The sequence below is a fragment of the Pleurodeles waltl genome, chromosome 9 (genome assembly GCF_031143425.1).
Source record: "Pleurodeles waltl isolate 20211129_DDA chromosome 9, aPleWal1.hap1.20221129, whole genome shotgun sequence".
Classification (NCBI taxonomy): Eukaryota; Metazoa; Chordata; class Amphibia; order Caudata; family Salamandridae; genus Pleurodeles; species Pleurodeles waltl.
Window position 1 is genome coordinate 140,583,004 of NC_090448.1, and position 27,427 is coordinate 140,610,430.

The 27,427-nt window shown below is 42.6% G+C and overlaps 1 protein-coding gene across 2 annotated transcripts in view; it reads left to right on the forward strand.

Annotated features, from left to right (window-relative positions):
* CACNA1D (calcium voltage-gated channel subunit alpha1 D) overlaps nt 1-27,427 on the forward strand; it is a 1,248,477-nt gene that overhangs the window by 600,858 nt on the left and 620,192 nt on the right. For both annotated transcript variants that reach the window (XM_069206436.1, XM_069206437.1), the window contains exons 7-8: nt 2,851-3,047; nt 19,795-19,898. In XM_069206436.1, the coding sequence (XP_069062537.1) occupies nt 2,851-3,047; nt 19,795-19,898 (301 nt within the window). The remainder of the gene's footprint in view (nt 1-2,850; nt 3,048-19,794; nt 19,899-27,427) is intronic.

Consider the following 27,427-nt stretch of genomic DNA (forward strand, 5'->3'; position numbering starts at 1 on the left):
GATCTGTATCGCACCTGTTAATTACTGGGTGTGATAAGCATTGCACTACTTGTAATTGTAACCCCTTTGCAAACAGGTGGTTGCACTAGGAACCCAATTTAACAGGTTACCTGTAATAAGGCCCTACTGTAGGAAAGTGCCTCTTTTGACATGGTTAGACCCCACTTTTTGCCTGGTATTTGATGTGGTTTCAAAGTTGTTAGTGCCCAGGGCCGCTGCTAGCAGGTTCCCTGGGGCAGATTTCTTTCCTCAAAACTTGTGATGCATTGGCGAAATGGGAACACCTTTAGGTGCCCCTGTAAGTCCAGAGGAAATGGTACCAAGGGACCCAGGGCATGATGTACTAAGCATAGGCTTCTGAGGGCAGCAGCACAGATTGTGCCACCCCCACGGACTGTGCATCCAAGTACACCCAGCACTGCCATTGCAGGCTGCGTGTCCTGATGCAATCCTAAATTGCAAAACTGACATGGCACACAGCCTATGTACCCTGCCCACTACACACTGCATGCAATATATGTAAGTCATCCCTCTGGCAGGCCTTCAAGCCCTAAGGCAGGGTGCACTTCTGCATGTGTAAGCATAGATGCATGAGCAATATGCTCCTACTGTGTCCCTCCCAATCCTGGGGCATAGTAAGTGAACAGATCAGCCATTTACATGCATGTGCAGGACACTGGTAAAAACGAGTTTCACAGCTTCCTAATGGCCATTCTGCACCCTGGGCTGTTTGGTATCAAACAACTCTGAAATATAAATCCAAACTGGTACTAGTATTGGATTTATTGCAAAATGTACCCAGGGTTCCCCTTAGAGGTGTCCCCTGCAAAAGCTAACTACCCCGTCATGGTTTCTGGCTGGTCACAACCAGCCTGCCACCACCAGACAGGATTCTGGAACCCTGGGGTGCCTGTGTTCTCTGTGTCCAGAGAACAGGGCCCTTCCTGGGCAGAGATATTAAACCTCCTCCCCCAGGAATGTGCACTACCCTGCCAGAGAGCTTCAAAGGGCTTACTGCCTTTGAATCTCGACCCACAGCCCTGCTGCTAGCAGCAGATGGCCTCCCCCATTTCAAACCGCCACTTTTGGTTGGCGCAATGGTGGGAAAACACACAAAGGACAGGAGGAGTGGCCCCTGCCAGCTTTGACCACCCGTAAGGTGTTGCATGTGAGGTGACCCCTCCATTTCATTTTCCTCTATCTTGCACAGTAGAAAAATAGCCTATCAGGGACAGGAAGTGACCTCACCCCACAAGAAGTGGTCACATAGTGGGTGTAGCCACCCTAAGGTAGGTAGACAACTCATTGGTCACTACTAGGTACTCCCCTAAACACCCTAAACAACCTAAATGCAGTATTTAGTGGGAACCCCTAGATCTGCAGATCATATTCCATGGACACAAGAAGACCAGCAACAAAGAAGACCCGAGGCTCGCATTCCTGCTGCACAAAGAAAAAGTCTCCCAACACTGCCTGCTGCACTCAGGGCTCGACAATCACCTCTGAGGGCTTGCTTAAAGATTGGATGGACCCTAAAAATCCCAAGAGGGCCTCCACTCTTCTAAGAATCAGTGAAGAATTTCCTCCAGAGTAAAGGCATCACTCTCCTGAAACAAAGACCAAAAAAACAGTAAAGTTCAGTTCACTGATCAGCTGCTGACCAAGGAACTGGACGCCACACCTGGACCAACATTTCCCCAACAGACCAGGAGGACAAAAACTGCAAGTGTGCCAAGTCTGATGGCACTGCTACCTCCAGTGGCTGAACCGTGCAATAGCCGTAGGTACTGGTCACTCAACGGACACCAGAAAGTTAAGTCCCCTCCTGACTCCAAAAGGACCAGGAGGAAGCCCCAGTAAAGACACTTCAGAAACCACCAGAAAAACCCACCAGAGCAGCCCTGCTGATCTGCAAGCGACCCTCAAGGTGACCTACCTCCTGCTTCTAAGGGCACCTTTGCGCACAGATCTTGGCTCATCTATCTGCTCTGCACCCGTCATTCCTGGGCCCTGCACGGAAGAAACAGCTGTGCTCTAAGGGTCCCCCACCCCTTGCACCCTCTATACTCCAAGGGGACCCACCAGACTCACCTTGAAGTCCACCTGTGCATTGCTTTTCCAAGTGGTCCCCAACAGTGGTCCTACACCAGGACATTTCAGCAGCTCTTTCCGCCAAAACCAGGAACTGCCCAAACTCCTCCGACTGGCCCACAGGACTTCATGCCAACTTCAGCCTATATGCAAAAGGAGACATTGGTAAATGCATTGCCTGATTTAATATGCATTTTTAAAGTTTTCTCCATTGATTCCTATGGGGCGTAATTATGCACAGACTATTTTTGCTAAACTTTATAAAATCAACACTTAAAAAGTACTCACCCAATTGTGATGATCTTAGTCTGAAAAATGTTATAAAAATCATTTGAGTGTGTGTCATGTTTTATTGGTACTGTGAGTACAACAGAGGCTTTGCACTTCTCCAAGATTGGCCTAACTGCTCGACCAAGCTACCATAAAAATTAGAGAATTAGGTGATCTAGTTTTTATCTCTGTAAACCAATGTGCGTTTGCCTGGACTCTCTGCACAATGTACCTGGTTTTGCACACTACATAGAGAGCCAGCCTCCTACTCCTACATGTTTTGTTTTGAGGAGAATTAGGATGATAGTAATGGTTGGAGGGAATATTTTAATGGAAATTATTAACATGCTATACCAAATCAGGCTCAATCCTTAATCTATGTTGAATACAAGCACCCCAGGTTACTCTATGTTTACCTCTTTGAATTCAAACAAAATTGGTGATCTGCATAACTTTCAACTATTTAGCATTTTATATTTTAATTTGCAGAAATATTAGCTGAAGATGAACCAGCGCCTTGTGCATTCTCAGGCTCAGGTCGTGTATGTCCAATGAATGCCACAGAGTGTAAGACTGGATGGGTCGGACCAAATGCAGGAATAACCAATTTTGATAATTTTGCCTTTGCGATGTTAACTGTATTCCAGTGTATAACAATGGAAGGATGGACTGATGTTTTATACTGGGTAAGTTCACTAAGTCCTATTGTAATACCTGATTATATATTTTTATTCTAAAAGAACTGATCTATAGAGATAATTTTTTATCCTGAAGCTTGTGACATTTTAGATAGTGATGTGTATGTAATGATTTGCTAAAATCTTGAATGTATGTTATTTAAATGTAAGGCAGACCTACAGAAAAAAGCTACGTGAATAAAATATGTGTAGCTAAGCTACCAAACCAAGAATGATGTTAAAGAATTACAGAATGTGAAGATAAAAACCAAATTTAAAGAGATAATAATTTTAGAGCCAAAGTGCCACACGCATGTAAAACATAATAAGGGTGCTGCTGCCTTTTGGATAGATTTGGGCTAGTGAATTACCATATAAATATATACATGTGTATAAGAGATTACAAAGAAGTCCATCTGGCAGAATATGAGCGAAAACTGTCAAAGTCATGATGTGAGCTGTGACTGTCCTCCTACACTACCAAACAAAGGACCCACAGTGATAAATCAGTTTTCCTTTATGAGACCCTTGCGGTGCTTTTTGTAACAAATCCTTATCTCCTGAATAGGCCTTCAGAAAATACTGCATGACAACATTGTGGTTAACTAAACTACCTAAAGGACAAAAACATTAAAGATTTAAAGAAAATGAAGATCAAAACCAAGGACCTGATTTAGGGTTTGGCAGATACAATACTCTGTCACAAACATGATAAATATCTCACCTGCAGTCATTGACTAAAATGTATGTGTTCTTTTTGGTACATGTGCCACACCCTACACAAGGACCCAAGGTTAGTTAAACAATTAATAAATTAAAGGTAGAATGCCACAGCAATGGAGATAATTAGTTAAGGTGTCAAAACTGTATTTAAAAAGATGTAACCATAGGAGGCAATCAGGAAAAGTGTTTTACAGTCAATCAAGCGAGTGCTATTGTGTGTGCTATCTTGAAAACCAACATCATTCCCTCTCACATAGGTTAGCAATATATAAGGACCAGGTCAGGCAGACCCACAAGTTAATGTGATCAGAGGACTGTTGAGATGTGGGCCGTGTAACATTTTTACTTTCACACTTTGAAATGTTAGTGGAAGTTTATTTAATGCATAACATGTTGGAGTTTAATATCTGATACTTGTAAATGCCGGACTGCTGTTTGAAGTACAATTATGCCCTTTCCTCATTAATGGGGGGGGGAATCATTAGTGAAGGGAAAATCATTTTACACAACACATTTGTGACAGAGACCTGGACATCAGGTCTCAGGCCACACTGTAGTTCCAAACCTAGTGGCACTAACAGCAAACAAATACTTGGAGGAAACATGCGGCTAACGGAACTCCTTTGGTAGATCAATGTGTTCTCTTTAGTTTCAACTAGGAAAAATAGATCACAACAAAAAGACTGTCTCTATTTGCTGTATGCATAGATTTCCAGACAGAGACTGAGATAGACTCAAATAATATGATTCATTTACGGAAAACATTAATGAATGTGACAGAATAGTTCAAAATCGTCTTAACCTTATTGTAAAGGTATACACTGAGAGGCAAACCTGGGGGGGGGGGATTGAAAGAGTTGATACCTTTGATTATTTGAGTATCAGAATAGGAGTGGTGATAGACCTTCCACCCAGAGCAGGTCAGAGCAGTGCCTCCGCAGAAAACAATGGGAATTAATCAAAACATTTCCTCTTCTCTTGATTTCAATCATTGTTGGTTTCAGGAATACCAAAGCAGATACAATGAGGAGGTCTGTTGACTTAATGACTGAAATGAAACCGCACAACAGAATATCTAAATATGCCACCATTGTCCTTAACATAGAACATTAGACATGAACTCCCTCTAAAGCACACTCAAACCAGCATCTCTCTTCTCATGACTCAGGAAACTCACTCATCAACTTGTTGGGCTACACAATAGTAGATTATGTTACCCAAGTGGCTACCAACTTTCTTTAAGGATGCATACCAAACCTAAGGCCAGGATGCTGACACGCCTCTGGTTAAGCATCTTTGAATACGAGCTAGTAAAGGCACTTCTGCATCATAATAACCCATTGATATCACTAATGCAACAGTGTGGGTGTCAGAAGACCCTGATACCCTCAAGTCATGTGAATAACCCAACCCTAGACAAATATAGATGTTACTGAGGACTGCAAGGAATACAGTTGTATCACCTTAAGATTAAAGTTACTGCTGTGAGTGATCAACTAGAGATCCATGCATTGTTCTTCATTTTTGGCTCATTTGTTTCTCTTCTTTGCCTGCTTCCTCCTATCCCACCACCAGGTACCGTGCACCACATTTTCTAATGAATACTTTTTCCTGCTCATTCCTCATCTTTGAATAAAAGAAAAGCTGTCATGCAGTATCTGGAAAAAACTTTCTTCTTTGCAATGGCTAGCTGGCGCTAATTGGCACTGCATTAGCTTTGGATGCAGGTTGATTTTGCTGTGTCAGAAATGACAACACACATCCATAAGAGAAGCCACTACAGACCTTCATCTCGGTTTTTTCACTGCATGACTAAGACCTTTTATTCATGGCATCTCTATTTTAATCAGATGTTTTGGAATCATTTTGATTAATATGAGTTTTATTTTAAAAATCATAATACATCCAAGGGGATATGTCCCATCCTACGGCTTCTGGATTTAAACCTTCTGCTATTTGCAAAATGCAAATATCAGTATCAGACTCATGCTCCATATGTATTTGGTGCATCTTCTTCACGTACATTCTTCATGTTACAAATGTGGGTGAGGGGACAAATATGTTTAAATGGAAAAGCCAACAGGAGAAAGGGTTGAAGTTGTGATCCCCATTGAAAGGTAGGTCTTCCTCCTCCATAAAATGATATCCTTGTCCAAATAATTATAGTAATCAAGGTTTGAGGTTTCTGTTCCTGGACTCAGGGTTGTCAGGCTCCTCTCAAATGGAGATACAGGAGAAATTACAGCCTTATGTTCCTCCTGTATTGGAAGGCTGTTTTAAGTGTAGGCTTTTAGGAAGCTATGCTTAACGTTTTCCATTTCACTCCACTACCTTCTGATTTGCCTACCGCTACCATGGGGGGGCCAATGCTATCAGTCTCTCAAACCAGTGGCTCCGATCACATCTTTGTTTGAGGCACTGTTAAAATGTGAAGTGGTATTGCAGGAGCAGAGACAAAAGAAATCATTCATCTGCAAAAGAACGCGAAATCTGCCTCAACGACAGTACCCTCAGTGCGCTGACTGTAACTGAAAAAAATCTGAAAACATTACATCAGCCACAAAGAGAGCAACAAATTTCAGTGGTGAACATTTGTGGATCATTTATCTACTGCCCAAAAGTCTGATCATTTTAAGGCTTCTTTTTGGTCAGATTCTGATGCTTTGGAAATGTCACTCTCCAAACTACAGCATGATGAAAATAATGATAGTGAGCCTCATTATTTATTGCTCGTCCACACTCAGACAATGACCTCTACCTGAACCTTCAAAATGCTATTGATTTAGTTACAGTCAAAGAGTGACATCTCCTCCTCAAATCCACCTCCTTTGGAGGAAGTTAACTACTTGCCTTAGCCTTGAAGCAGCGCAGGTACTGCAACATCAATTTGCTAAAAAAAAGCAATAAAGGTCCTATTATGAAGATCCTTCAGCAGCTGTGCCTGTGGCAGAAAAGCTACAGTCTTTGAACAAGTCACCTTTGTGACTATTTTTGTGATTTGTACCACTTCAGTAAGTTGGTGGATAGCCTGGTGCCATTATTTCCAACAAAAGGCTGTAAATTTCCTCTCAGCTCACTACGTATGTATAGTCTGCTGATCCACTTTTCGCATTTGAAAACAAATGTGTTTCCCTCTGCTCCCTTATCAGAGAGTCAAAATGTCTCGACACCCTGTGGCGAAAACCCTTTGCTTTGGAAGTCTAGCCCTTTGTAGGTGAGACGTTTTGTGCTTCTTAGCATCATACATCCACACTTTGTGCAAAAGTGCTGCTTTAACATTTAGCAGTTTTCCAGACCGTATAAAGGGACATTTCATCCAGTTGGATAAGGATGGAAACAAGGAAGCTAAACATATCTCACATCCATGCCTGAGTGGTCTACAGGGGAGGCCCAGGGCAGTTTAAATTACATCATTTTCACGTGTGAGAGGCTTTTTTGGTGCAAAATCTGACATCTCTTGAATGCTTTAAGCAAGGTTGAACCACTGGAAGAGTTCTGGATTGGCGTCCCCAACACTCCAGTTTCATAAGAAATATTCCAAGCTCTGAGGATTTTTTAGGGACAGGTACTTCAAGTCAAGGTATACTTCACAGCCTCTTCTCCCACTCTAAATATTCTTTCTCCACTACAGAGCTGGTTCTAGAGAAAGCCAACAGGAGCAGCAACAGTATGCCTGCCCTATCCTCATCCTGTATTCTCAATCAATAGAACCACTGTAGGTTTATCACCAAGATTCATGTCTTGCTGATACATAGACAGATCACTGTATTTAGATAGTTTGATGTGGTTATTCTCTTCCCTTTGGTAGAATGCCACCCCTCATATCCCCATTCCCGGCAGCCCTACTGTATCCTCATACAAAATTCTCGATAACAAGTGTTCAGGCTCTGTACAGGAAGAGGGACTGTAGGAAGAATCCTCCCAAAAAGAAACAGGAAAAGGCTATTACTCACTTTATTTAGTGGTGTACAAAAAGGATAGGAGGATGGATATCGACTTTGGATCTCAGGTGGCTCAGCCCTCAACAAAAGTGGTAACCCTTCACCATACCTGTGATCTTCTATGCCACCTTAGTTTGAGTTGAACCTGCAGAAACTGAATCTGGAACATTCCAGCTGTCTGGTTTTCATTGATGCCGTTCTGGATGCAACACTTGGAACTGCATTTCCCCCAGTGCATGGATCTGAAACATTCAGAATATGTTTCAAGTTTTTGTCCTACAGTCTTTCCTTGGGCTGCTCAAGCCCTGAAGTTGCTAGGTTTCTTTATGTAGTTTTCTACTGCTTCAGTTAAGGGTGAAAATAAGATTACTCTAGTGGTATCTCTGACGACAACAGATCCAACATCTGGATAATGTGTAAGTTAGTTTGTTGGTAACAGGCCCTGTCAGTGGCAGGTGGAATATCTATGAATGTCACCAACCTTTCATCCCCTTCTGCCATGGGTGATGACGATAATGGATGTTTCCTTATTGAGTTGGGGGAGGCATTTAATGGATCATTTGGCCATTGGCCTTTGCAGGCATCATGACAATTATCTTCACATCACTGTACTCCTGCTCAAATATAGTCAGCTATCACTGAAGTTAATTTCTGCCATCATTGCATGGCTTCCACATATTCTGATAGGCAACACATGGCCATCTTTTATGTCAAAAACTGACCTTGCAAAACCAATTTCAGTGTTAGCCAGTCACTTGCCAGATACTCAGTCAAGTGTACCATTACTTGACTGGTACTAAGAAATTTTCTCAGGGGGCTGAAAATATCACTTTACAAGTGGCAAATTGATATTGAGGTCTTCAACCGGTCTTATAGACCATTGAGGTTGTCTGGAAACAGACCTGTTTGCAGTAGTGATTGCCAGAAAATTCAGAACCTTTTGCTCCGTCAGAATAGTGGCGATCGTCATTATATCAGAGTGGGCAAGAAAGATGAGGTACTCTTTACTTTTGTCTCTTTTTGGTTTGCATTATGCCAAAATAGTTTCATCTTAAAAAACATATGGCTCACCTGTGTCTTCAAACCCAGGACTGCACGCTGTTGGGTCGCACATGCCACAACTCACATAGATTCAAAGGATGGTGAGGCTGCTACCCTGAGACACCCGTGTTATCTGCTGTCAGATTCTGCAGTGAGATGCCGATGGCATACCCAAGGAAAGGGAAGATGACCAACTGAACTCAGACACTTGCTACTCTCACAATACAGAGCTCCCAGGCACAGAGGGGAGGCCATGGATTACCAGGTTGCCAGCTCCACCATTTACAGATCTAACTCAAGAAGTGAGATGGAGGAGGAAGGGTGGTTCTCTAGATAAAAGGGATGCAAACTATAGGAAGAACACCCCAAGGTATCCAGTCAACACCCCAGGGAGCAAGAGCATTGATCTGAAAGTGATGTTACTCAGTCAGAAAGGCTGAACCCACCTTAGGGAGGAGACGTTCGCTACATAAAAGCTATGTAAAAGCCCTTTGTTGCTTTTGGGATTGGAGACTGTGGGTGTGATCCGACCCATTCTCAACAGGCCAAATGGTACCTGGAGGATCCTCAAGAGTGAAACCGAAAAAAGGATATGAAAGGAACTGATACAAACAACAGGACTGATGGATACAGACCCCTGCAGGAAAAGGGAAATGAGACTGGAGAAAACAACTAACGATGCATTTTCTATAGAAGACTAATGAAAAATGCCCTAGCTAAAGAAACAGAAAGTTTCAATTCTATTAAGGACACGGAGGTGAGGATTACGCTTCACTTTCTTCGTTTTTATTAACAGTAGCCAGCCTTAACACAATAACAGAATTCATATCTCCCATAACATTCAGGGAAAAAGTCACAGCTCAAACAACAAATAACCATTCAGGAGGTGACTGGACCCTCTATAGTCCTATGCCTCTGTTGGTGGCTACTCTTTCTTCCTGTGAGTGCAGACATTGATTATTCCTGTTACTCTAGCTTCTCTCCTTCAGGCACTAAGGAGTAGAAAACCAGCAGCCACTGGTAACAAACAAGGACATTATCCAAGTAATTCAGAGAATTCTCCCACCGCTGAAAATATTAGGACATGCAATTGGAAATAAGATTCATACTTAACTGCAAGGACAAGCTGTTCCACATTGGAGGGAGAAAATCATGTGGTTTGATCCTCATCTCCTTGTCCTTTATAGAATTGAAACTTTCCGTTACGTTAGCTAGGAACTTTTTCAGTCTATTGCAGGACCCGAGGCAAGGATTGCACTGGTTTAAAGCTTATTCACCACCAGCGAGGCAATGCTGGGAACTGGCTTAAAATAAACCTTTTAAAGGTATAGTTGAAAGACCAGTTTGCAGCACTTAAAATATCTTTGAGATGGGCGCCCAGTGAGAACGCCTTAGAGGCCATAGACCTTCCGGCAGAATGTGTCCCAAATATTTTTGTGTCAATGCCTGCTTCCTGCATGGCCCAACCAACCCATTGGACCATCGTAGGGGAAGAGACTGCTCTGAATGGGTGGTGTGAAGCAATGAGCAGTTGGTGCTCCCCGTGGGAACGTATATCCTCCGTCATGACTTCATAAGCTTTGATGCATCTTACCACACAAAGCTTTGAGGAATCTTGAAAATAAGGGTAGTTAACCAGTCTAGAGTTGCATTTTGTACGCCTAGAAATATGGAAAGAAACACCTTGTAGGGTAAATACTCTCCCTCTTAGATCCAGGGCTGTGACATCTGATACACAGTAACAAGAAATCAGGCAGAGAAGAGAGTCCAGTTTAGTTGAGAGTTGTTTGCGTGATAGGAATCTGTTAGATAGCCAGGACTGAAACAAATTGAGGACCTTGTTAACATCCCTTAGAACAGAATACCTGGGATCCAGAGGAATTGAACAGCAGATACCTCGAATCAGCTTACACTATGGGTGCTCACGTACGGGGTGGCCATCTACAGTGGCATGGCCCGTGGAAATAGCAGATTTAAAATATTCATTGTTCTTTATGCAAGGCCCTCCGAAGACAAGGAGGCAAGGAAATTGAAGATGTGGACAATGTCCACCCCACTGGATCCAAGTGTCTTGTACTACACCAGCTCAGCCACCTAAGCCACGCTGACTTGTAACGCTTGGTAGTGCTGTCCACCCATGCCTTGGAAAGTAGATGTGCAGCCTGTCCCTAAAGTCTCCGGGCTTCCCAGTGTCTCCTATAATCCTCCATGCCATAAGCATCAGAGACTTCTCCAATACCATGGGAGGAGATCCCCAAACAGGGGGAAAAGGATTGGGGAATCCCAAGAAAGTTCCAGAAGAACTAGAAACCAGGCTTGAGATCTCCACATCTGAGTCACCAGGGTTATGTTCACAATTTGGGGTCTGACCTTGGCTGAGAGACGCATGATTATCGTGAACCTGGGGAAAGTGTAGCCCCGCTCTGGTTGCCAGTTCTGGAGGAAGGCTTCCAAGGTGCTGCCTCTGGACGCCGGCTTAGGAACTTCAGGATCTGACAGTCCAGACAAGAGGCAAAGAGATCCATGGAGAATCGGCCCCACCATCCCAAAAAGAGCTGAAAGGTGAAAGGGTGTAGACGTCACAGGCTTGCGTCTCTGAGGTTGCAAGAGTGCCAGTCAGCTATCTCTATCTGGTTGGCAACCTCCCCGGGAGGTGTTCCGCTGAAATGGAGATCTGATTCTGTAGAAAATACTCCCAAAACCCATGAGCCAGATGCGCTAAGTTCTTGGATCCAGTGTGAACTGCCAGGCCAGGTCCTGGGAGGGGGTTTGAAGCAGCATTCAACATACTGCAGCAGTGTCATCTTTAGGGGGACCTCTGCAGGGCCACTGCTTTTGTAATAAAGGCATCCATCACCACACAAAAATGGTTGTCAGAGGGGATGTAGAAAGTGGTGTTTTCCTCCATGTAAAACTCCTCCACATCACTCATGTTGACCAGAGGCCTGAAACCTGAAACAGGGTAAGTATGGGATTAGGGACCACAATTCTGGGGCGTGACCCAGCTAAAGAGGGAATAAGACGTTGGGGGCTTCCCCAGACTTTCAGTGGGGCCTAGGGCACTAATAAAAGGGTACAGGCCCTGCTGGATGCCAAACGCCCACTACTTGTGACCGGGGCAACGCAGCGTGGGAGAACAGTAATTATTACAGACTCCTTTGGGTGTAGGCTAAGGGAAACAGGCCTGCCTGGGTTGGAATGGTATTGCAAGCACATGTAGGGGCGCACTCAGTACTGGTCCTCTTGAGGTGTAGAAGGCTCTAGGGCTGGGGGCACAAATACACGCACCTAGTCCCAGCCGGCCCAGCTGAAGGAACAGATTCGTAATGAGCACGCCAGTCAGTATCAGGGAGACGTGGGTGAAGCGCGAATGGGGTTCCCTCTAGCAGCTGGGGGCCAACACCACAATGGCCACAGACGCCAAAGCGCAACACTGAAATGAATTGACAGTGGCCTCAGAGGAGCGGCAAGCGTTCCCGCGGCAGCGTATATCGCAAGCTGAAAAATAAGGTAATGAAGGAAAATATAAAACATTCATAAATCCAAAACAGAGAAAGTAGGGAAAAAAGGCCCAGTGGCCGGAGGCACTTAACCTGGCTGCCGAGCAGTGAAGAAAGAGGAGGCAACAACAGAGTCATAGGACTGTAGAAGGTCCAGTCATCTGATTGGCTGTTCGTTGTTTTAACTGGGACTTTTTCCATGAGTGTTATCGGAAATTAAGTTTGTTATTGTGTTAAGGTTGGCTGCTGTAGAAATGAAGAAAGTGAGGCATAATCCTCGCCTCCAGGCCTGCCATAGAATTCACAGACTTCCTTCTGTGCAATAATGCGTAGAGAAAAAGACTGAGGACCTTATTAAGAGTGTGGCAGTGGTTGGGCTGCCACACTCGCAATGACAGTCGGACCACCACACTCCAGGCGGTCTGACTGCCCCATTACAACCCTGGGGGGACAGACCCGCTAGGGGACTGCCGTCCCCTCCAGGAACATCGTTCCAGACAAGCTGATGGCGTTCTGAGTTGTACTCAGCCACAGTGGCACTGAACTCAGTACATCTGTGCTGATTGCAGCTCAGCTTTCCGCCAGTCTTTCCACGGAGGTCACCCCACCATGGCAAGGCTGGCAGAAAGCTAGTGCCGGGGTCCCTGCCATAAAAAGCTGGAAGAAAAGGGACTCGTGATCAGCACATCGGTGCTGAACTCAGCGCTGCTGTACCTGGCCACGACTCCGACTGACGCCACCCCGTAGGGAACCATGGGCCATATGTACTAACACATTTTCCCATTGGCACAGAATGGGAAAAACCCTTTGCTACATCTGGCCCCATGTCCCTATGGTTGTTGGCGGTCTGACTGCCAAGGTCAAAATATGGTAGTCGGACAGCCAGGAGAGCGGCAAAAGACAGGTCTATGTCTCGAATGGCACAGTAGGTGAAAAATGTTGGTCTGGAAGGCAGCTATGAGAGATCGCCAGTGGCTGAGTTTAAATTAAGTATTCCTCCCATCACCTTGCTGTCATTTGCAGATAGATCAAACATATTGACTTTTTAATTGGTAAACATACATGGCACCCACCAAGGGGAAAGGCAGGAGCAATTTAGGTTTCTTCACTTGAGGAAAACAATAAGGCAGTGTGCAAATTTTCATGTGGAAGCAGGTCCACCTCTAATCTTTAGTTATTGGAAAAAGCCATGGGGAATATGATGGCAAAGATGGTTCCTTTTGTATTGAAAAGGCTAATGATGATTCTTGTAGATCTCCTTCATTGATGTCAATTGAGTTAGTGGTTGCATGTTGTCCTGCAATCCTTTTTGAATCCTCTACGATCTTAGAAGTCTAAAAACAAAATCGAAGTCAATTGACTATAGTTTTCCACCTACTAGAACTCATCAGACTCAATGATTGTAATGACAATCACAAGGTCCTGTGGCAGAGCATTAATCAGATCTCAATTTAATAAAGTGCACAAACAATAAACAAAATAGGTCAAAATGTTTCTAGAAATGAAGTCCACACTGTAAGAGCTAGATGGAGACAATCTAAAAGACACAAGTGAAAATCAACCTGCTCATTTCCGCCGTTAATAGCCAGGTTACTGTGGTACCACCCTTTGATAACCTGCTCAATTTAGGATATGGGGTTTTATTGAAAGGTGCTCAAAGGTGCTCACAAAATGACACGTTCTTCCGGAGAAATAGGCAGTTGACATTCAAGGGAGAATTAAAGCAGAAGCATATGGCACCATATCTATGAGACCCAGTTAAACCTGAAAAAGCTATAGTTTTCAACAATCCCCTTTTTGCCTACCACATACTACCAAAGCATATCATCATTTTACTTATGTGCTACATGGAAATTTAAAATGTTTGACATTTCAACCTTTGGTGGTGACATTCTGTAGTTAAAGGTAGGCAAAATGAGTTAATTTCTCCCTCCTTGAGGGCAGTGGGTAACTGCTTGTACAGTTACTGTTGCAGATGAATGCAGTCCATTCATATTGTTCTTCTGCGTTTCATTACACCTTTCTCTTTCGACTCAGACTTTCCAATACCTTTAGCCAGTAGTTTTCCAAGCAGAAAACCTGTCGCATTTTCTATTGGAAGATTGGCATTCTTTGAGCGTCAAGCTTTGTCTGATTTACTTTTGAAACCCCTTCTAACTATTGTGGCATTCTAGCCGCTTACCTGAAAGGCCTCTTTCTTAAAAATACCTGCAAGTATAGTACTTTGCATTGATACATACTTATGACTGGAATTCACAAATACTTCTAATTTTGATGGTCTTTCTTGACAGCACCAGTGTCACCAGACAATTATGCGAGAATCACTAGAGAGAGGCTTTGACTCTGCCCACATGTTGGGAACCAGGAGTTTGTTTTGATTGGGCAGAATGTGTATGCTTCTACAATAAAGTGCTTGCCGTCCACACAGCTATGATCATTTTGTTCATTTATCTAGCTGACTGAGCTTGAACTTTCAAGGACACACTGTGTAATGTCGTAAAAGTGTCTTGATAACTGAATAATGTATGTTTGACTTTCTCTGGCAGCAGCACAGATGAGAGGAAGGCAGTAATATGAAATGTGCACCCTTCCATATGTTGTTGAATTTGTGTGTGTTTTATTGAGATGGGGTCAGTCAATGAATACGAGGATGAGTCAGTGGATGGATGGATGAATGAGTGAGTGAATGCGAAGATGTGTGACAGAGTACTTCCATGCTGACCTACTGAGTGATTAAACCTTTTAGTGACAAAAGAGGCACTTTCATTCAAAAGCCAGACTCATTGGCACTGCCAATGCTTGATTATCTTTTTTCTCCACCAAAAATGTGTTTTCCTGTGGAGAATCGCTTCTCCAACTTCCTGTCCAGTTTTAGCTGGTCCTCCCTTTCCCTACCCACCCTCAATTGACTTCATTCCTGCCCTTAAAATGAGTAAATCAGTGAACTTTATGATAGGCGAAATGGTTTGTGAATACCCACATTGGCCATTTGGTAGTTGTTGGAATTTCCTGCTTTTCTTACATCTACATTATAGCAGAGGAGGCAAATGGCACTGAAACTCTCATGAGTTTCCCTTAAAACCATCTTCCTCGCAACTTTACACTGGGTGATTGTCGGCAACCCTTTTTTCTCAAAACAGCTTAAAAGCACAACACCCCGATTTCAACATAAAAGCTCACTTTCAGAAAACTTTACGGACTACATGTATTTGTAGTATTCATGAAAATTAGGGTAAATTAGTCAGAGAAATAATTTTCACAGGCCTAGTAAATTGGGGGGCGTTCAAAAAGTTCACAGATTCTCCTGTCCTGGAACATCCATTCAAACGGATTGGATGCAATCACGAAGAAAAAACCCTATTTGAAAGTACATCATATTACCAGTTCAACGCCATTATATATGAATTACAAATTTGCTTTTACTCTTGTGAAAGGGCTGTTTGCACCTACAACTTTGACTTTCTTGTGCAACTAATGGTCTTTACTCGTACAATTTTATCTTGATAAAAGGTTATAAAACGCCTATTGGCTGCAGAGGTTGCCGTAGAAAGCTGTCTAACATTCTGTTTTCCCCAAATGTTTTGATTGACACAAATGAAAGGGCACATAGCCAAACAATAAAGACAAACAAATATGCTTAATCGCGTCATATGGCTACCCCATTAGAGAGAAATATATAACTCCTAACAAAAACCCAATATCAATTGCCTCCTAACCACCACTAAAAAATAAAAAAAATAGCACCTTTTAGACTGACCAAAGTTACTGTGAGGGAAGAAATTGAGAAATGGTGTCAAAGAAGAAACTCCCATAAAATAGATTCCAAAACCTAGGCTAGAACAGATAAAACTCATCCTCCCTACTCACACTTGTTCCCTCCACCGATTCCAAAGCAACAGACACTTTTACCAGTGTTTTGACACCCCAATGAAGCATCAACCATTGTCTGTTTATATCCAAACATTTTCTTTGCTCCTATTTTTTACCTTCAGTTTGGCACTGTGCCAGGAAGACACCTCTATTTTTCAATGGTATCATGTTTTTATAAACTCTTTGCAGCTGTCTTTGTTGTGTTGACCTGTTGCAATCAGGGCCCTATTCTGTCATAGTTACTGTCTATTGTATGTAGATTCCAGGCAGGTAATTATAACTGTCTGTCACGTCGTCAGGTTTGCAGTAATTGTCCCTTCGAAAACAACACCTTTTTCTTATCCTAATCAATCTCTATTCCTTGCACACTACAGAACACAACTTCAGGAACCTTGTGAAAAACAGTAGATAAACGGACCCCTGCAGGAACAGTTGGAATGCCCAACAAGCATTTGTTTGTCTCAAGTCATGCGTTTTTCAATAGTTTCACTAGTAATTTGAGAAGCAACACAGGCTTCCCATTACCTGAGGTAGTTTTGGCTTGCAGCTTCACCAAACGAATCCTACAATTCAGATCCCAATCGATTGACTGTTGTTGTCCTGTCCCAGATGTCATTCACTTCCTATCGTAAGCATTTATCTATGGAGTCATGTATCTCCTCAATTGAATTTACTTTTCTCTCAATTTTATTGCTATTGTACTGAAGGGCTGAATAAGCTGCCATTATCATGAAGAGGCTCTGCCCACTTGTTTTGGTAGTCGTGTGTCACTCACAGACATCAGAGATGGAGAATGAAGCTCTTCTTTTCTCCCTCATTTTTTCCCTTAGCCTGCCTTAGTAACCTTCCTCTTGAAGATCATCTCCCAACCAAGCTTGCTTTCCAGTCCTGCTTCCCAGAGGACAGTGAAAAAACATGAAGTAACACAGGTGGGCCAGGTACTCTGTCTACCCTAGTCTGAATTTCCATTCTCTCCCCTCCTTTGGATGTGCTGGTAGGAGACCTAACCCTTTACATCGCGCATTCCAGGCTGAGACTCACACTTTGTGGTCTCCGGAAGCTGGTATCCTGGATAGCACCATGGATAGCATAGGTAAACTCTTTGACGGTCGCACCATCACCATCAAATTTCAAACTGTTTGACAGCAAGAGATTCATGGGGTGGGGGCACACCTGCTTCATTGGTTTAGAGCCCTCATGAGTGACTTGCTCCATGTCGCCATTGTGGATGGACGGATATTCAAGGCTCGAGTAGAAGGAGCCATGCCATAACACCTTATTCATTATCCTTTTGAACATGTTTTCATGGAATGAACATAAGGGTTGTTTGCCATTTAATATTCAGATGTCTTTAAGGAAAGTTCACCAAAGTGAGAATTTAGTGTGGGGCTTTGGTGCTTAGTTGCCTCATCACTGATAATAGTACCCTGAAGAGAGAGCCCTCATGGGCGCAGGGGGAGAATGCGCATGTGCATAATTTAGGAAACATCGTAGATAAATATAAATGAGTTCCTAGAACTCAACAGAGTCTTGCTGAATCAGCTGGTACGCTGTGGTCATCTTGTAATGTGTGAAATGAAGTGACTGGCTGCTTTGTGAGGGATGACAGCAAAATAACATAAGGAAGGAGGAATAGCAGTAGCATGAGAAGGAGTAAGAGCAGTTCCCTAGTTCAAGAGTTAACCAAGGCTAAATATAAACTCAATAAGAACATCAGTGCATTTGGCTGACAGGGTGAGCTCTCCTTTTCAATCCTGGGCATTGCAAATAGCTGAAAGAGCTTGGGGGGTTCTAGTGGTGCATATTAAGAAGAAGTAAGCAATGTCAAGAGTCCTTGTTCTTCAGAGCTGTAATTGAAGAGCTGTGCTTTAAGTGCTAGAGGTCATTAAGGAATTAGCACAATTTTATAGATCACTTCATTAGCTCATTGAGATACTAGACATGTCAATGAAGAGTTGTTGGTGTATTAAATCTATCTGTCATAGTTAGAAGGAGCAGTCAAAGTTACTTTGGAGTTTTTGATCACAGAAGTGGAATTCATGTAAGTATAAAAATATAAACACAGAGACATCGCTATGAAATAATGGGATCCTGGTACAATTCTACTACATTGTATTGACCAGTACCTCTGGTTCTCAGGACATTCTTTCCGCAACTACAAGATAGTAAATAATCATGGAAGAATTCACCTGAAATAGTATGTTTCCATAACAAGTGTAATACACATATGCCTATCTTAATCAACATCAGAATTAAAATGATGATCAATTAAATGAAAGGGAGATTGCATATGGGAATCCTAAGTATATTAAATGAAACACAAACATATTTGTGCCAGGTAGGTCCTTCAAGGACGAACACTCTGCTGTGTTGTGGCACATGAGCGCTTCAGTAAAGGTTATGTCTATGTTCTCAGTAGACATAGGAAAAGCATTTCTGGTTGTAAAGTACAGAAATCTATTTACAACAATGATTAGCTCCAAAATTACCTAGAAGCTTATGAACAGAATTGGATCCTTAAATGGCAATCCCTATGCTAGGATTCACTTTGGACCCCTTTGCTCTTTGAAGGAGCATCATAGCCCTTTGTGGAATTTACTTTTATGATAACACTTGAGCCAGTACTGACTGTAATCTGAGTGCAAGACAGGGAGTGACATTGCTTGGTTTGCCCTTATCTATATTGTATTAAAAGATTTAGAACTGCCAGGTACATTGTCTTCAATTTGAAGAAAAGCAGTCTGAGTTCTAAGCTATCTCTTAAATTTGACCTAATTAATGGCCTCAAGTTGATGAAAGACAACATTAGTGCAATGATGGAAAGCACACACCATTATTGTCTTAAAGGTGCAGACCAATGCTGGCATTTTGTACAGGGGTGATTTTTTCCAATAGGATTATAAATTGTTTACCTTGGAGATTTATATCTGAAGGGATTTCCATTATGTGTATTTCTACGTACAATGATTGTACACAAAATGGCACTATCCACGAGAAAGTGAGGCTTTTCTTTTGATATTTTATTGCCAGACATGCAGAACATTTCCTGTTTAATGTACTTCATTTTCAGCTTGAGAAATGTTTAGCTGTGTAACTAATGTCTAGTTAGCTACAACAAAATAAAAACACATCTAAAAATACCAATCATTTGTGGTTACATCAAAATTCTTCATTGGATTTGCTGCTTTTCAGTGCTTGTTTTTATTATAATATTTAGGAACAAAAGTGTACAGTCATTACTTTATGCTTGTTTAACATAATTTATTGAACATGTGTATAATACTTTATATGGTGTTTTTTGTAGTACCTGCAATATGTCTCTCCTAGACCTTTTAAAGCCTTACATAAAATATGAACTGTCCCACACCTACTTATTGCATGCCATGTTTTAAAACAAACGTTTACTGGTAGCATGCCATTTGGATAATGGGTTAAATTGTGATTTTTAAATCCATAAAATCAAATTTTCAAATTCTTTGACTAACATCCTCATGTGCTTCTAATGCAAATTTAACACAGTTTTGTATTTAAATTACAAAAAATATATGATAGTCTGACAGCTTTTCTGTTTTGATGTCTTTGTTGGTTAAAATATGTACTTTGTGAAATGGTATTTGCACTTGAAACTTTCCTAAAATACCGCAGGATACTACTTCTTTAAGTTGATCTTATTTCTTACAGATGAATGATGCAATGGGATTTGAGTTACCATGGGTGTATTTTGTCAGTCTCGTCATCTTTGGGTCTTTTTTCGTACTTAATCTTGTGCTTGGTGTATTGAGCGGGTAAGCATACACCTTCTTCATGAAAGTGGGGTCCTGCTTTCAGTTGCCACAGGCAAACAGGTTGTACAGTACAGCAAAGGGCTATTTTGGGAAACCATACTACAGCGAGCATCAGTTCTTACACATTTGTGACCGGTTCATTTGCAATATTTTATTTTATTTTAGGAATAACTGAAAAAACAGCATAGCATTTCCAAATAAGTGCTGTACATGTGATAGCAATATACAACATACAACATTTAACATAAACTGAATGCTAACTTTATTTAGGCCTACGATAATAGCCACAATGTTAAAAATACCCATTTTACTGAAAATGGCAAGATTAGGCAAAAATAAATGGGCTAATGGGATTAAAAATATGAGAAAAACTCTTCTAAGCAATTATGAAATTATTCTATTATTAAGAGTGTCCTATTTGTTTATCCTTTAATAAGGAAAATGCTGCAAGAAAATCTAATGCAGTCACCAAAAAATATCAAATATAGAATTGAACGGTAAGTATTCAGCAAAGTGGAGTATAGAGTTGATTGTTATAAAAGTAAACCTGTTTAATTTGGCAACTGCAAAATGGGCCCTGAAATGTATCCAGTTGATTAATCATAACTCATTTCCTTACATTTTACAGGTAAATGATGCAATAGGATGTGAATGGCCATGGGTCTATTTTGTTAGTCTTATCATCCTTGGGTCATTTTTCGTTCTTAACCTGGTTCTTGGTGTACTTAGTGGGTAAGCCATTGAATTGTCATTGCATATTCCAATGCTGTGTGTAAGACGGCCTCTTGCTTCGTTTGCATGCACTTTGAGTTCTTCCACTTTACTACTTGCCTTTAGGTTTTTGATTGCAGTGTGTGTTGGCTTTGACTTTATGTGGTTAGAGTATATGCAAATTACTACTCACTAAACAAGATTCTTAATCATGTATCACTCAATGCTTTTCGTTTTTCAGTTTCTATTCATTTTATATTTTGAGTTACAATTATTCTATATACAACAAGGTGTGATTAACTGTATCCCAGGTAAAAATACATGAGCATTAATTTTACATATAACTATTTTTCTCAAATAATATTTCCAGTTTACTCTTTAATTTGTAACTAGCCTTTTAGATCTCCCCAAGTATCTCTCACCCGAGACTGAGAAGTGTACAGATGCAGTTTTCTATTTTAGAGACTCAGCAGTTTGGGCTGAACATATTTAGTTTAGGATCCCTTGACTCGTACTAGGTAGTCCCTAGTGGCAATGCACTCTTCAGAGAAAATGTGTGAAGCGCTAAGCTTACCAGCATGGCAGACAAGTTTAGAACTTAAACGCCCAACCAGAAATAATTAAAAATATATGACTTTATAAAGTGGAGCTACAAAACATGGCAAAATTTGGAAAGATAAAGGGACAAGGAAATAATTTGTTTACACCTGCCTTGAGGATAGACGTGTACAGAAATTGTCCATTCAAGGGGGAACATTCAACTACATGGACACCTCACACAGGACAGAAATGCTGTGTAGATGCAGCTACATTGATTTGATGCACACTGCTCTTTTGTTTGGGATGGTATAAAAAGTTACAAAGAGTTTTCTCAGGTATAGTATTCTGCAGCAATCTTCAGATTCTTCAGAGTGAATTTCATACTGCCTAAGCCCTTTAGCAAGATAATTGTAGAAGCACCACATAAGAACACAGTTCCACTCAGTCATTTTTTATCAAATAATTTTTTTATTTTGCAATATTCAATGTAACTACATTGTAGAACAAACATCAACAATAGTGGTGTTGAGGACACATACATGGAGTGCAATAAATCATAATACAAGATATTCATTTCCAATCATCAGTACACAAGAGTCATGGGCATTAGAGTGCAGACAGACCTAATCTTTCCCCTGCCTCCTCAATGACCCAATCTTTTGAATTTAGCCATTTAGCCCTTATGACCTCTATGGTGTTCATATAGTCATGGGTCTGTTGTGTAGTTCTGGCTATCATCTACAAAATCAAGCCTATAATAGCTGATCCACTGGCTCCATAGTTTACGTAACTTTCGGGGACTGCCCATGTTAGCATATGTTACCTTCTCTGCCACCATGTAGAGGTCCATAGCTCTCTGCCTTTCTTGAATGGTTGGCAGCCCTGTCAACCCCCCCCCACCCCCCATCTCTTTGTGGTATCTAATTTTGCAACCACTAGCCCTAGAGTGCAAAAGAGAAGGTGGGTTCAGCGGGAGTACCACTTCTAAGACTCTGCTGAGTTCTACCAGGTTCTCATTCCAATACACCTGGATAGGGGGGCAGTGCCAAAATGTGTGCATGAAATCACCTCTATTAGCATTGCACCGCAGACATACCAGTGATACGATTTAGCCCTGTCGTAGTACACCCTGTGCAGGATTTTGTATTGAACTAGCCGCAACTGGGACTTGATAGCAACTTCTCTGGGATGCATAACCACCGCCCCCAGTCAATGCCTTCCAGTTCACCCACATCCCTCATCCTGCGGTCCCTAAGGTTATGCAGATTATCAGGCATGTTGTTATTCAGTGTTCGATAAGTGAGGGATATAGCCCCTCTGGTGAGTTTTTCTTGCACTATTCTCTCATCCAGTGGGGCATATTCTGGGATCTCACTGCCAGATAGACCTAAAGAGATCCAGGCATGTTTTAGTTGCACATATTTAAGGAATTGGGACTTGTGCAATTTGTATTCAGAGCAAAAGGTGATTCAGGATGTAACATCCCCATTCTCCAAAATATCCCCTATAGTGGAGATTCCAATTAGATTCCATGCCCCACACCTTGTAGTTTAACAATGTTGCTGAGCCATTACCCCTTCCAAAGTGGTGTTGCCTGCATAATTCTCCAGGCCCAACCTTTCTTTCTTGTCGCCCTTTCCCACGCCCCTAATGTCACCTGTGTCGCCGAGAGCTTACATTGTGCACCTCTGCCACCATATAGTTAGTATAGGTAAGAATGGTGCACCAAAGTCCCCCTCTCTAGTCTGTATATAGGGTGAACCTGTGGTGCCTGTATCCAGTCATTAATTGGGATCAAGTGTGCCACCCAATAGTAGACCTATATGTCCGGTAGGGCTATCCCAACATTATAGGGGTTTTGCTGCAAAGTCTTTGGAGCTATCCACGGATGTCCACCCAGCCACAGAAGGGATCACACAGCTCCCTCAATGTGTGTGTCTGTGTTCCGTGGGAGTGGGAAGTATGTATTTAGCAGGGAATATAGTAATTGTGGTAAAATAATCATCTTAATGAGGGCTTCCCATCCTAGTAGAAATAGTGGCAGATGTTTCCATCTATCAGCATGTTTCTGGAAGTTGGACACTACTCTCCCAAGATTGTGGTGGTAGCAGGTTTCTCTATTGTGTGTAATAAAGATACCAAGATATTTGAAACCCTTCTAGAAAGTGAAATAGTGTGGGGATGATAATCAGAGGCTCGTTAATATACAAAAGGTTAGCCTCAGCATAGAGGGATATTTTTTCCTCAGCGTTGTCTCCGGCAGTGACTCGAAAGCCATGGATATCAGGGTGCATCCGAACCTGGCATGCCATAGAGTCTATTGTAAGAAAAATAGGAGGGAGGAGAGGGGGCAACCTTTTCGGGTCCCCTGGTCACTGGGAAATTCAGAAGACAACACCCCATTAACTCTGACTGCTGCCTTTGGAGCTTGATAAAGAATCGATAACCATTGTCTAAATTTAGGTCCAAACCCGAATTTGACTAACCTGCAGTCCAGAAAGGGCAAATGGATCGCTTCAAACGCTTTCTTAGCATCTAGGGACAAATAGACAGGAGTGGACGGTCGGTTTTTAACCTCTGGCATCCAGTTGTGAGTACGGTGTAGATTCAGGTGGATGGAGCGCCCCAGCATGAACCCCGTCTGATCTCTGTATATAATGAGTGTTACAGCCTGTAGCAATAGCGTTGCCAATACAGTAGCTAGTGTGTTGACCTTGATATTTATTTAAGAGAGATATTGGGTGGTAGGCAGCACACCTATCGCGTGGTGTGCACCTTTGTGAATAACTGTGATGGTCGGAGTATGGCGGTTGTGGGGGTGTGCAGGTTGTAGGAGGTTGGCTCTCTGTATACTGTACCAAAATGATGTGCACTGTGTAGAGAGTCCAAGCAACCCCACCTTGGTTTACAGAGGTGAAAACTAGACCACCTAATGCTCTACGATTTATGGTAGCTTCGTCGAGCAGTTAGACCAATCTTGGAGAAGTGCTAAGCATTTGTTGTACTCACAGTATCAATAAATGAGGACACACAATCAAAAGAATAACTCAAGACCAATTTACAAAACTACTTCAGAGTTATATAAAAATGTTAAGACCATGGTCATCAAATTGCAGATAAGTACTTTTTAAGTTATGATTTTTCAAAGTTTAGTAAAAATAGTCTTTTTGTGAGTAGTTACGCACCTTAGGAATCAATGGGAGAAAACTTTAAAAATGCATATAAAATCAGGCCATGCGTTTTCCAATGTCTTCTACTGTTTTTAGATCGAGGAGTTCTGTGGGTCATCTGAAGAAGTTCGAGGAGTTCCCGGTTCAAGTAGGAGAAGCTGCTGAAAGTCTTGGAGCTGCTGCAGGACAGCCGAGTGGGACCACTTGGTAGTCCAGTGCACAGGCAGACGTCAAGGTGAGTCAGGTGGGTCCCCTTGGAATGTAGAGGTTGAAAGGGTTGGTGGGCCCTTAGAGCACATCTGGATGTCGGGTGCAGGGGCCAGGGAGGCCAGGTGCAGAGTAGATAGGTGAGCTAAGAGCTTTGCACAAAGGTTCCCTTGGAACCAGGAGGTAGGTCACTTTGAGGGTGGGTTGCAGGTCAGTAGGGTTACTCTGGGGGGTGCTTCTTATGTGTCCTGAAGTCCCTTGACTGGAGCTTGCTTCTGGTCCTCGGATAGTCCGGAGTGGACTCTTCTTCTAGGTGTTCGACGTTGGGGGTCCAGTACCCCTGGGTATTGCAAGCTTCAGCCACTGAAATTTGCAGTGACACCAAACTTGGCACACTTGCAGTGTTTGTCCTCTGGGTCCGTTGGGTGGAATTTGGTCTGGCTGATGTGTCCGGTTCCTTGGTCAGTAGCAGGTCATTGAACTGGACTTCATTGGTATTTGAGTCGTTGTCGCAGGGAGTGATACCTTCACTCTGGAGGGAGGTCCTTGGCAATTTTCAGAAGATGGAAGTCTTCTGGGGTTTTGTAGAGTCTGCCTGATGTCCAGTCAGCCCCTCAGCGATGACTGTGGAGTCCTGGGTGCAGCAGGCAGGGTCTGGCCCCTTTTTCTTTGTGCAGCAGGACTTCTTTTCTCGGGGCTTGGGTATTCTTTGTTGCTGGCATTCTTGTGTCCTTGGAATCTTATCTGCAGGTCTAGGGGTGCCCACTAAATACTACATTTAGTGGGCGTTTAAGGGCATTCCTAGTAGTGGCCAGTGGGCCATCTAACGTAGGGTGGCTACACCCACTTTGTGACTCCTTCCTTTGGTCAGAGATCACTTCCCTCTCCCTGACTGGCTATTTTCCTACCATGCAAGATGGAGGAAAATGAAATGGAGGGGTCACCTCGCATGCAACAGCTTAGGGGTTGTACAGGCTATATATCATTCTGAATCCTAACTATAGCTACCGATTTGATACTGCCACTCTGTAAAATATATTGTTGTGCATTTTCCCGCCATTGCTCCCGTCAAAGGTGGGGGTTTGCAACTGGGGCGGCCATTTGCTGGTAGCAGCAGGTCTGGTGGAGGAGTTTCAAGGTCGACAAACCCTTTAAAGCTCTCAGGTAGGGCTGTGCACATTCCTGGGGGAGGAAGTATACACCTCTGCCAAGAAAGAGGTTTGTTTTGTGAACCCAGAAAGCAAAGGCTCTCACCCCAGGGTTCCAGAATCTTGGCTGGTTGTGGCAGGCTGATTGTGACTGGCCAGCAACCATGCCAAAGTTAGTTAGCTTTTGCAAAGGCCACCTGTAAGGTGGCCCCAGGGTAACGTTTGCAATAAATCCAATACTGGTACCAGTTTGGATTTATTGTTCTGAGTTGCTTGATACAAAACAACTCAGGGTTCAGAGTGGCCATCATGTAGCTGTGAAACTCATACTGACCTGTGTCCAGCACATGCATTTAAAATGGCTGCTCTGTTCACTTACTATGTTCCAGGTTTAGAAAGGACACAGTGGAGGCATATTGCTCATGCACCTGGCCCACACATGCATTATAGTGCACCCTGCCTTAGGGCTGAAAGACCTGCCAGAGGAGTGACTAACCTATATTGCATGCAGTGTGTAGTGGACAGGTTATGCAGGTTGTGTGCCATGTCAGTTTTGCATTTTAGGATTGCACTAGGACACTCAGGGCCTCATTCTAAGTTTGGCGGGTGGCGAAGGCCGCCTGACAAACTCTTTAGGTCAGAAGACTGCCACTCTTGTCTTCCGCCTGCCGGCCCAGCAGGAAACTACCCACAACATTGACGCCAGCTTGTAATCGAGCCAGCGGCAATGTTGCGTTTTGTCAGGCTTCACCCGTCGCGCTTTTCACTGCCTGCCTGATTGAATTAAGTTCCCAAAACACTCCTTCCGCTCCTTCTCTGCAGGTAGTAGAAGGTCCACTTACAGCATGAATTGAGACAAGTTCTAAATGTCAGTGGTTTAAGCAAGGGTTTCTTGTTAAATGAATCCTATTAGCATATGACCCTAAGCCAGTGCTAGCGTTTCTCTGATTCACTAGAGTCTTTGAACTTTGAGCATGTAGTTCCGGTACCTTGAGTTGGAAAAACTGTCCTACTTTGCTTTGTATTTTACCACCCAAAATGGAAGGTGAAAACTCTAGAATCAAACCCCTCTCTGCTCTGCCAAATCCACCCACCAATCTTACCATCCCATTTGACTTCCAGAGACTTCCCCACCATGTCCCAACTCTACTGTTGGAAGACATCAATGTCGGTGGAGATTCTGGGCCTGACAAAGCCATCCCCAAGAAAATAACCATATGTGATATACTGTATTCAGCTGCAATTGCCCGAACAGTGCTACCATGTCATCTTTCCTCTACTCTTTCACATTATTTTGTGGTAGCTATAGAAAATATACTGAGATGCATGGAACTTCCTAAAGAGAACTAGAGCACTGTCAGCATTTTCTCATTCAAATTACATATAAAAGAAACCATGGAATTCCAATGTGGCCTTTTACTTGGACATGTTATCATCATCATATGAACCAATGCCTCTTGCCCTAAACATCTTGGACATTGATTAGATATACCTATACTTTGTTGATGGAAAACATTGGGTGTTTAATACACAATACACTGCACAAATAATTCCATTCTTTGGAAATTAGCACCCAAATTATTGTTTTCAGTGATCGGAAGCAGCTTTCTAGCTCTCCTTGTTCATTCTAGGGCAGCATATCTACGCTTTCCAACTGTTGCTTATTTTTCTTGTTGGTCCATCTTGTTTGTTATTCACATTACAAAGAGATTTAACCCATTGACCCAAGCCCTGATATCTAAGCCTTTTGATG